We start from the raw sequence: 11578 nt of genomic DNA, 5'->3' as shown, positions 1-11578 counted from the left end.
TTGGAATTTTGTATTCAGCAATTTTCTCATTCATAACGTTTTACGAGAGATAAAAAACACATTGATTCACATAATTATAATTATAATTTGATAAGTAGTTGTAATTCAATTTTAATTAAGAAAAAAAAAATTATTAAGAAAATTTTAATTGAGATTTAAACCTATACTTTTCAAAAATCCGGGCAAATATTGATTTTTAAAAAACCCGGATCAAAAGATGAAAACTCGGAACTGTCCCGGATAATCCATAATATAGGGGGTCCATGACAAATCAAAAAATAGCGCAAGGAGTCCACGGCACAAATAAGTTTGGGAACCTATGGTCTACCTAGTCAGATACAAGCAATCATCGCCTCTATAAAAATATGTCTTTAGAAGCAGTGGCGGAGTTAGCTGATGATATTATCAATGTCATACCACCAGCATCAAGAATCAAAAGTACTGCAATATCTGCTACAAATCGTAATATTACAGAACTCGCAAAATCAGTGGAGGACTTACGAAAGCAAGTAAGTAAATTACTTGCCCAAAACAAAACCAAGCGACGTTCCATATTTTAACAGACAATCGAAAAAATATGACGTTTATTGGTATAACCATCGCTGGAAGAACAAAGCATTAAAATGTACTAAACCTTGCTCATTTTAGCATTCAAAAAACAGCAAGGGCAGTCGCTAATGGCGGCAAGTGATTGCCTCAAGACGTCGCACCGTATGTTTGTTACCGATAAAAATTCAAAACTGCAAATTTTAGTCGACACAGGATCAGATTTGTGTGTTTGGCCACGAAAATTATTACGAGGGCACTGCCAAGCAACAAATTTGAATCTTTATGCAACAAATACAACCACTATTAAAACTTACGGTGACATACATATACAACTAGATTTGGGCTTGAGAAGGAAATTCAGATGGCGCTTTGTAATAGCAGATGTGACAAATTATCCTATTATTGGCTCAGACTTTCTTCATTTTCATAATCTATTAGTGGATATTTGTCTTAAAAGACTAGTGGACGGAAATACAAACTCATATGTTGCTGGCATAATTAGAAGTGTCAACCTTACCAACATTACTACAATCACAGACGAATCTGAATATGGCAATTTAATTAAACAGTTTCCAAATATTATAAAACCTAGTGGCACACCAAGAGAAATTAAACACAATACTCTTCATCATATATTAACCACACCAGGACCACCAGTTATTTGCCGACCTCGCAGACTTAGTCCTGTTCAATATGCAAGAGCAAAAACCAAGTTCGATGCTTTGTTAGACGCTGGTGCTGTAAGACGTTCCGAGAGTCTCTGGAGCTCACCATTGGACATGGTGCCCAAGAGAAATGGTTCCTGGCGTCCATGTGGTGACTACAGAGCTTTGAGTGTACGAACTATTCTCGATCGCTATCCAGTAAAAAACATCAAAGATTTTTCATATAATTTATTTGGTTTTACCATCTTCTCTGTCATCGACCTAGTTCAAGCTTATACTCAGATACCTATTGCACCAGAAGATATTGCGAAAACATCCATCACAACACCCATTTGACTTGTCGAGTACAATTTTATGACATACGGTCTAAGAAACGCCGCCCAAACGTTTCAAAGGTTCATGGATCAAGTTCTTAAATGTTTAAACTTTTGCGTATGTCATATAGATGATATTTTAGTTTTCTCATGTTCACCAGAGGAACATAAACATCATTTGAAAACTATATTTTAACGCCTAGATAACAATGGCATCGTAATCAACATGGAAAAATCTAGATTTGGAAAATCAACTATCAACTTTATAGGCCACAAAATATCGACAACAGGTTCAACTCGACTACCGGAAAAAGTAGCTGCAGTAAAAGAATTTCCTACAACTAAGACAGCAAAAGAAATACGACGCTTTTTAGGTATGTGAAATTTTTACAGGGATTACATACCTAATGCAGCATTAATCCAAGCCCCACTTGATGACTTCTTATCATTGCACGCTCTCAAGAGAAACAGACCTATAAGTTTACCGGTTATATGCATTAAAGCAATTTGTAATATGAAAGAAGCTTTAGCAAATGCCGCACTCCTCGCACATGCTGATCCGAATGCAACTTTAGCAATATTTTCAGATGCTTCGGACAGAAAATTAGGTGCTGTTGTGCAACAAAAATCATCAAAGTCATGGCAACCACTGGAATTCTTTTCAAAAAAGTTGACTAAAAACAAATCAGCGTGGTCTCCTTATGATTGTAAACTTTATGCTGTCTACCAATCCACAAAACACTCTGGCTTTTTACTAGAGGGAAGACACTTCATTATATTCACGGGTCATAAACCATTAATTTATGCTTTCAGACAACGTAATGACAATTGTTCTCCGAGACAATTCAAATGGCTTGATTTCGTCAGTCAGTTAACAACAGATATACGTCATATAACTGGCAAAAAAATATAACAGCCGATACTGTATCAAGAACAGAAGCTATTTTTTTACCTATAGACTATACACAATTATCAATGTCACGGGAAAATTATCAAAAATTATTGGATTTATTGAAGCGCAAAGATACAGGACTCAAACTACATAGGGTCAATATTCCGGGAATAAAAACTAACGCGTACTGTGACGTCTCTACCGAAGTTCCACGGGGATTTTTAACAACACCTTTCAGTAGACAGATTTTTGATAACATCCATGGTCTATCGCACCCAGGAGCAGCAACTACAATGAAAATGGTTACAGATCGATTTATATGGCCAGCTGTCCGCAAAGATTGTCGTAAATGGTCACGAACGTGTATAGAGTGTCAGAAATAAAAAATTACACGTCATATGAAAACGCCTACTTGTAAACTTTCACTACCAAAAACACGATTTTCGGAAGTCCACATTGACATAATTGGTCCACTACCCTCATCGAATGGCTATAGATATTGCTTAACCGCAGAAACAGTCGCAACTTCATTCATTTCTGGATGGATTGCACGATTTGAAGTTCCATGTCAAGTTACAACCGACCGTGGAAAACAGTTTGAATCTTTCTTATTCAAGAATCTTTCAAAAATGATAGGTTTCAAACAAACAAGGACGACAGCATATCATCCACGCTCAAATGGTTTAGTAGAGAGATTCACAGAAATTTGAAAGCAGCGATAATGTGTCACTACGGCAGTAGTTGGACAGACGCTTTACCATTAGTGCTATTAGGAATCCGATTCCCGTGGAAGAAAAATTTACAAACATCAAGTGCAGAGTTGGTATATGGCAAACCTTTGCGTTTGCCAGGCGAATTTTTGACAGCAAATACAGAAAATACAGTCGACAGCTCAAATTTCATATTAAATATCTGAAAAATTATAACGAAACTTCGGCCACAACTAACAGCTCACCACAGAAAGGACACACCATTTATTTTCAATGACTTAGGCGCCATAGAATTTGTAATGTTAAGAGACGATTGCATCAGAAGGTCACTGCAACAGCCGTACACCGGTCCATATAAAGTTCTTGGTAAAAATAATAAAACAATCACTTTAGATTTCAGCGGCCGATGAGAGACGGTTTCCACAGATCGTGTGAAGCCCGCTTACGTCCTGAAGGATCTTGAACAGCCTGATCCTTTGCAATACAAGACGAGGTATGGACAAAGCATAAAGTTCAGGATACCAACCTCCGGTCTCAGTAAGGGGCTGGTGTAGCGACCCCCAATTGACCACCTTAGAAACCACTGATACCATGGCCAATAGCAGACGTCCACGTGGTTAAGGTTTGGGTATAAAACCCAGACCTATTATTGAATGACATGTAGTGTAAATAATAAGAATGTTCTAAAATTTTATTTATTTCCTCTGTGGTTAAATCGTCAATTAAGTTATCATGGTAAATTTTAACTTGTATATCAGTGTTTTTGAAAATATAGCGTATCAACATTCTAAAATTTTCTAAGGAAATGTGACAAAAACTTTTAAATTAAATAGGAGAAGGAATAGCTATTAATTTTATATTTTGTTGAATTAAATATGTTCTTAAGTTATACAAGCAATGGAAAAAGTCTTCGAGTGAAGATTGAGAGTTCATATTATTTACAATTGAATAAAAAACAGGCTTTTGACCAAAATTCATGGTGAAATTTTGATGCTTTTTACATTTATCGAGATATTCGTTAAAGTTCGTATGCTGAAAGAAATCTAAGTAATTGTTTAATTTTTCGTCGGATGGTTGATTTTTTATTACAAATAATAAGGCATTTTCTTTGTTGGCAACAGAAGTTAAAAATTTTTCATTTGATCCTTGGATATTATTGTTAATTATAACTGATGAACTAATGGTATTTAAAAAAATTTCAAAGTTAATTTCTTGATCTACGCGGCATTTACATAAAAGTGACATTTGAACTGCATTGTCAGAAATAACATTATTAGTAGTATCTAAGGCTGGTTTTTGTAAATCGAAGAAAGATCTAGATAAGCTATCGGCATTGGTGTTAGATTTTCCTAATTTATAAATTATTTCAAATTCGTATTCCTCTAGAGAAAGTCTCCAGCGCATTTGTCGAGAATTAGGATTTTTGCATTTATAAAGATAGATGAGAGGCATGTGATCTGTATATAATTTAAAGGGTTTGCCATATAAATAAGGTCGAAAATGATTTATACTCCAGACTATGGCTACCAATTCTTTATCTGATGTGGAATAGTTCTTTTCGGCTGAATAAAGTAAAGTCCGAGATGCGTACGCAATAGGCAAATCCTTTCCATCAATTTTTTGCGATAATATTGCGCCTAATGCAAAACCGCTGGCGTCTGTAGTTAAAGAAAACTCTCTGTCAAAAACAGGATAATGTAGTAAAGGAGGATTGATTAGCCTATATTTTAATTCGTTAAAAGCCTCTTCGCACTTATCAGTCCAAACAAATTTTACGTCTTTTTTCAATAATTCTGTTGAAGGTAATGCAATTTGCGAGTAATTTTTAATAAATTTGCGATAGTAGCCAGATAAGCCTAAAAATATTTTAATTTCTTTCTGGTTTGTAGGAGAAGAAAAAATTTTTACTGCGGCGATTTTTTGTGGATCGGAAGAAACTCCGTTAGAGCTAATAATGTGACCTAAATATGCGATTTCATGTTTCAAAAAATGACATTTTTCAGGTTGCATTTTTAAATTGTACTGTCTCAATTTTTCGAATACTTCTGTTAGTTTATTATTGTGTTCGTCAAGAGTTTTACCGTAAATTATAATGTCGTCCATGTAGACTAAAGTTTTTATTCCTTGTAGTCCTGATAGTACCATGTTGGTCAGTCGTTGTAACGTTGCAGGACCTCCTTTCAGCCCAAAAGGTAATTTTTTGTACTCAAAGTGTCCGAAGTCAGTCGAAAATGCTGTTTTTTCTCTGTCAGTCTCATTTAATAAAATTTGATGAAAGCCTTGGGCTAGATCTAATGTTGTAAAAAAAACAAATTTTTCCAGTTGGTCTATTATGTCTGTAATGTTTGGTAAAGGAAAAGCGTTTGATTTTGTGATAGCGTTTAGTTTTCTAAAGTCTATGCAAATTCTTCATTTTTTAATTCCGTTAGCGTCCGGTTTTTTTGGAACTACAATTAAGGGAAAATTCTAAAGACTTGGAATGATATCGTCGTCTAACATTTGCGTTACTTGTTTATAAATTTTGTGTTTATGGAAATGTGGTAGTCTATATGGCTTAACGTAAATAGGTTTGTCATTATTGTCAACTATAGGTATGGTGTGCTGTATGTGAAAGTTTATCATTTTCTAAATGAAAAAGATCTTGAAAATTTTAACAAATATTTAATATTGATTTTTTTTTCTAGTTCCGTCATCTGATTCGTTTGGATGCATTTTAAAACTTTATTTATTCTTTGATTTTCATCGTCGATTACTATTTCATTATATTGAACCTTATTGAATAAACATCTGATATCGATTGTTTCTTTATTTAAGTTGCCTTGATTTAATGATTTTGATTTTTGATTTATATTTATAGAGTCGATAATTTCATAATTATTCAACGGTTCAAAATGTACCTCATCCGCACTAAGGAATTGATCCTTCGATGTTGTATTCATTACACTTATAATGAAACAATTATCGATTGGCTTCGCAACACTATTGGCTAATATTAAACAATTATTAAATTGTTTTGATAGACATAAAGCATCTTCGGTTAATTTAGTATCTATTTTTATTTTCATTTCCGATCGCGAAGGTATTAAATTTTTTTGATGATTTACTAATGGCGTTGTAATTACTTGATCATTGAATTGTAGGGATAGTGATTTTAAGTCGTAATTAATATTTGCCTTAAATTTCATCAAAAGATCTTTACCGATGATGCCAGAATATTTTATAGGAAGATTTGATATTACTTGAAAAGGATATTCTATAATTTGATCTGAAAATTTAAGCTTAATATAGGAGACACCATGGGTGATAAGTGAATTCGCCGTGATTCCAAGTATATCCAAGTAATTTTTTATAGGGATATACAAAAGTATCTTTGTCTATAGCATGAAATTTAATTAATGAAATATCACTACCGGTATCTATCAAAAAATTATTAAAATCATTTGGCATGTCTAACAATTGAAAAATTAAAAAATCACAGGTATTATTAACTTCCCGTAGGGCAAGTTATAGTAATCGCAAAAAAATCGAAAATGAAAATTTTTGCATTTCTCGACGTTTCAAAGGTTTCTGAATATTTTGGCATACCTTAGAAAAAATGGATGTATGTATGTGTGTGTGTGTGTGTGTGTGTGCGTGTGTGTATGTATGTGCGGATACAAATTTTCGTCGACGATTTCGGGAACACCGATCAACCGATTTGAATAATTCAAAAAACATTCAATTTGTATTGATAAGGAGACGTGCTGATTAGTTTTTGGCGAAGTCAGGTCTAGCCGTTCCGAAGATACGGGGTATAAAGTGCCGAAAACGGTAACTCAGTTTTTAAGAGAACGGAGCGTCCGATTTTAATAATTCAAAAAACATTTTACTTGTATTGACAAGGTAAAGAACCTATCAAATTTTCATAAAGGCAGGTCTAGCGGTTTCGGAGATTTAATGAAAAAAGTAAAAAAAATGCCATTTGGCGGTCAAAAATGATCATTAGACATATGTACATCAAATTATCAGATATTTTATAGAGATTTTAACAATAAGTATAATTTTGGTTTACATTCTTATGGGTTCCGTACCAATGTTTACGCGTTAGACGTCGACGCGGCGCTTACGCGGTTTGATATTTCGTATTTATGCAGTTAAAGCAGTACGATCGCTTTGAAAAAAAGTTTAGATTTTTCAAAATATGTCAAAATGAAGAAAACATTTTTTTTTCAAAAAAAAAATTAAAAAAAAATAAATAAAAAAAAAATTAACAAAAATTTTTTTTTCAATAAAAAGTAATTTTTTGTCTAATTGTTTGTCAAAAATCTTATTATTTCAAAGTAAATTTTTTTCAAAAATGTTAATCGTTTTTAAAAAAATAATAATTTTTGGTACGGGAAGTTCCAGCAATTTGCCTTAAGGCACGATGCCTTAATTGCCTTAAGACAGAATTCCACTTACAGCTAGTTAAAATTTAATTTAGAATCTTTGCTTACAAAAATGCCCATCCCGGAACGGGACGGGCGAGTTTTGTTGATTGCCCTCTATTTCGTTTTTATTAGATACGTCTTCTGTTTTTGCGTTTTCCGTCCGACTATCCGTTTGACAATATGAACAAGATTCTTTTTTTATTTCTGAGATTGAGGATACTGGTCTATACGATATTGGAATAAAACTTTTACGATTGGGATGCCTGCATTCATTAATTGTATGACCTATTTTCTTACAATAACTACACGTCTTAGAAAAATTATTTGAGTTATATTTTGTTCTAAAAAAAACAATTATTAGCTGTGTGCCCTATTTTTTTACATAATTCACAATTTACATTAATATGTGATGAAGTTAAATCTTCAGTCACTGCAAAATTGATAGCATCATTTAAGTCATCGAATCTACATGATTTAATTAAATTTTTTAATGAAATTTTGATACCATCGACAAAACTTCTAAGAGCCGTCTCCATATATACAATTCGTAATCTTTTCGCTATTTCTTGCCCTTGAGAATCGCAGTCTTTATTAAACATTTTATCAACTATATCCAAAATTCTGTCGCCAAAAGATTTATTTGATTCATTTTGAAATTGCTTAATATTGATAAGTTTGGAATGTAAAGTGGAAACAGAAGTTTGGTCATAATATTCTTTACATAAATGTGTTTTTAATACTGAATAATTTGAAATTTTATTACGGGTAACTTTTACTAATACTTTACTTGGTAACCTACTTTTTATTATTAAAAATAATTTATGTGTTTCCTCGGGTAATAAATTTACATGTAACTAGTCACATGCATCAATAAATGCACGTATATTGATTTCATTTTCATCAAAATTTGGAATAATAGCTAGAGCAAAATTTAAATCTAATTTATTTTCATTACCATTACCGATTGTATTCTCCATCTTGTGATTGAATGGTCCCTTGCCCTTGCTTAGGTATAAATCCTTATCCAGCCTCAAATATACACAATAGAATCTTGGAAAATTACCACTACTCGTCGCGCGTCTCAAAATAGCGTAGATGAATCATTTTTCAAGTTTTGGTTTTATTTCTCATAGATAATATTCGTTTTATTAAGTTCGGTAATGCACTTAATTACTCGGTTTTAATACATTATTTTAGTTTTATTTGATGATTTGTTTTATTATTGTAGTATTTTATACTGGAGTACTATTTTATCATAGTTTTGGTTTTTATTTATTACAGTTATTACTAATTGATTATTTGTAGAATAATTAGTTATGATTTTGTTTATTATTTAGGAACGCGCCAATTTTATCAACACAATTTTGATATATTAACACTTAATTTGAATTCACTAGTTGAAGTTTGTTTTCACACACACACATATTTTTATTATTTTATTATTGATTTCAGAGTAGGTATCGTAATTAGCTGCCACCAAATGAAGAGATATTAATTATGGGTTCTCTACTTGATATGCAAAAACAAACACTTTTTAAGATTTATAGATTTTATTTATAGATAATCTGTACTTGTTGGCGGTTCAAACATAACAAACTCCCGCTCACTAATAATCAGTTTTTACCTGATTCGACCCTTATTGTCGGGTAAGGGTCGATTTATAAAATTTTTATATAAATGGTACCAAGATACGAGATTTAATTACAAACATATTTTGATGAACATGTGTTAAGCATAAAATATTATAATAAATACATAATAGTTCTTAACAGTATACATATACGCAAAACAAACAAACACATATATGTATACACATACACATATATGTGCAAACATATATATACAAACAAATGCAACACATACAAATACACATATATGTAAACACACATATATATATACACTTATACATACATATATATATATATATATATATATATATATATATATATACATACACATATATACACACATATATATATATATATATATATATATATATATATATATATATATACATATATACACATACATAAACACATATATGTAAACACATATATACACATATACATACATATATACATATATATATATATATATATATATATATATATATTGAAATGAATAAAACAGCCAATGCGTCGAATGTAAACAATTTATTTTATTTTTTATACGTTTCGAGACTAGATGTGTCTCATCATTCAGCTAAAAGAAATTTACAATATAAAGAAAAAGTTTTTAAAAAAATGAATTTATACAATAGAAAAATTAATTGAAAAAACAACAAATTATACACACCAGATCAGGAAAAAACATACTTTACTAAAACATTTTACAACACCACAATCACATGACACTACTGTAGGAAAACAAAAATAATTTAAGAAAAGACCGAAAAAGGTGAATGTAAAATTGTATAAAATACATAATTATTTGTTTTCAAAGCATAGCAACACGAATGGACTAAGATTGCGTCGAGAAACGTGTAGACGGCTATGCTACCAACACGCGTGCATGTGGGAAGGGATATCAGGGGTGTAGTTTGGAGTCAGATTTACAGAAATTAATTATATTTTGATAATTTTCTGAGAGTAAGCTAGAAGAACTGCGTTTGTTAACACAATTTGAATTTAAAAAGATAAAACATGATTCGGAAAATCTTCTAAGGTCTACATTTTTTTCTTTATATAAAATTATAGGATGGTCAGTATTAAACGAATGTTTGAGATTAATAATGTGCTCAGAAAACATTGTTTTAAATTGTCTAGGGTTTTTTGAATTATAAATATGTTGATTCATTCTCTTGCTAATGTATTGGGAACTTTCACCGATGTAACAACTGTCACAATCTAAACAATTAATTTTATAAACGGCATCGGTGATTCGGTCAGACGGAGATTTTGATTTTAAAGTAGAAAACAGGGAACTGAGTGTGTTATCAAAAGTAAAAACTAAAAGAAAACCTTCAACAGAAAAAAGTTTTTTTAAAAAATAAGAAAAGCTACCCAAATAAGGTAAACAAATAATGCCTTTATGTTTGCTAAATAAAGAAGAAGAATTTGAATCGGCAGTAAAATATTTTTGAACAACGGATGTGACATTATTATTATCAATATTGGTAACGTTTAAATATTTTAACCTATTTTTAATTATATTATTGATTAAATGTAAAGGATAAGAGTTATTTGTGAGAATGGAGCGGACTAAATCTAAGTTTTTATTCCAAAAAGTTTTATTGCTTAAAAGAATAGCTCTATCAATGAGAGAAATGATGATGGAAATTTTTACAGAACGAGAATGAAACGATAAGTAATTAATGTATCTACCGGAAGAAGTTGGTTTTTGAAACCAATCAGTTAAAATATAATTGTTTTGGTTTCTAATAAGTTTAATGTCTAAAAAACTAATGGAATTGTAATCTTCAAACTCACAAGTAAACTTTAAATGATTGTTAAAAGAATTAAAGGAATCAAGAGTGGAGGAGATGGAATTATTTTCTAAACACAAGAGAACGTCATCAACATATCTAAAGTAAAAGAAAGGTTGAACAGGAAGTTTGGGTAGAACAAAATTTTCAAGTAACTGTAAAGTTAAATCTGCTAAAAAGTTTTATTGCTTAAAAGAATAGCTCTATCAATGAGAGAAATGGTGATGGAAATTTTTACAGAACGAGAATGAAACGATAAGTAATCAATGTATCTACCGGAAGAAGTTGGTTTTTGAAACCAATCAGTTAAAATATAATTGTTTTGGTTTCTAATAAGTTTATGTCTAAAAAACTAATGGAATTGTAATCTTCAAACTCACAAGTAAACTTTAAATGATTGTTAAAAGAATTAAAGGAATCAAGAGTGGAGGAGATGGAATTATTTTCTAATCACAAGAGAACGTCATCAACATATCTACAGTAAAAGAAAGGTTGAACAGGAAATTTGGGTAGAACAAAATTTTCAAGTAACTGGTAAGTTAAATCTGCCAAAGGGGGACTAATGCTAGAACCCATAGGCATACCAAAAATCTGAGCAAAAAATTTATTGTCAAA

The 11578-nt window shown here is 31.3% G+C and overlaps 1 protein-coding gene across 1 annotated transcript; it reads left to right on the top strand.

Annotated features, from left to right (window-relative positions):
- Positions 1 to 365: 365 nt before the first annotated feature.
- Positions 366 to 1550, top strand: LOC113375780. The gene is made up of 2 exons (XM_026615727.1): positions 366 to 462; positions 649 to 1550. The coding sequence occupies exons 1-2, from the start codon at positions 366 to 368 to the stop codon at positions 1548 to 1550; spliced, it is 999 nt and encodes a 332-aa protein (XP_026471512.1).
- The last annotated feature ends 10028 nt before the right edge of the window (positions 1551 to 11578 follow it).

Source organism: Ctenocephalides felis, unplaced genomic scaffold (genome assembly GCF_003426905.1).
Source record: "Ctenocephalides felis isolate EL2017-DRISC unplaced genomic scaffold, ASM342690v1 CF-g0.4_SCAFFOLD_01886, whole genome shotgun sequence".
In the NCBI taxonomy this organism is placed as follows: domain Eukaryota; kingdom Metazoa; phylum Arthropoda; class Insecta; order Siphonaptera; family Pulicidae; genus Ctenocephalides; species Ctenocephalides felis.
The sequence above is the reverse complement of the archived record's forward strand: the minus strand, read 5'-3'. Positions and strand labels throughout refer to the sequence as shown.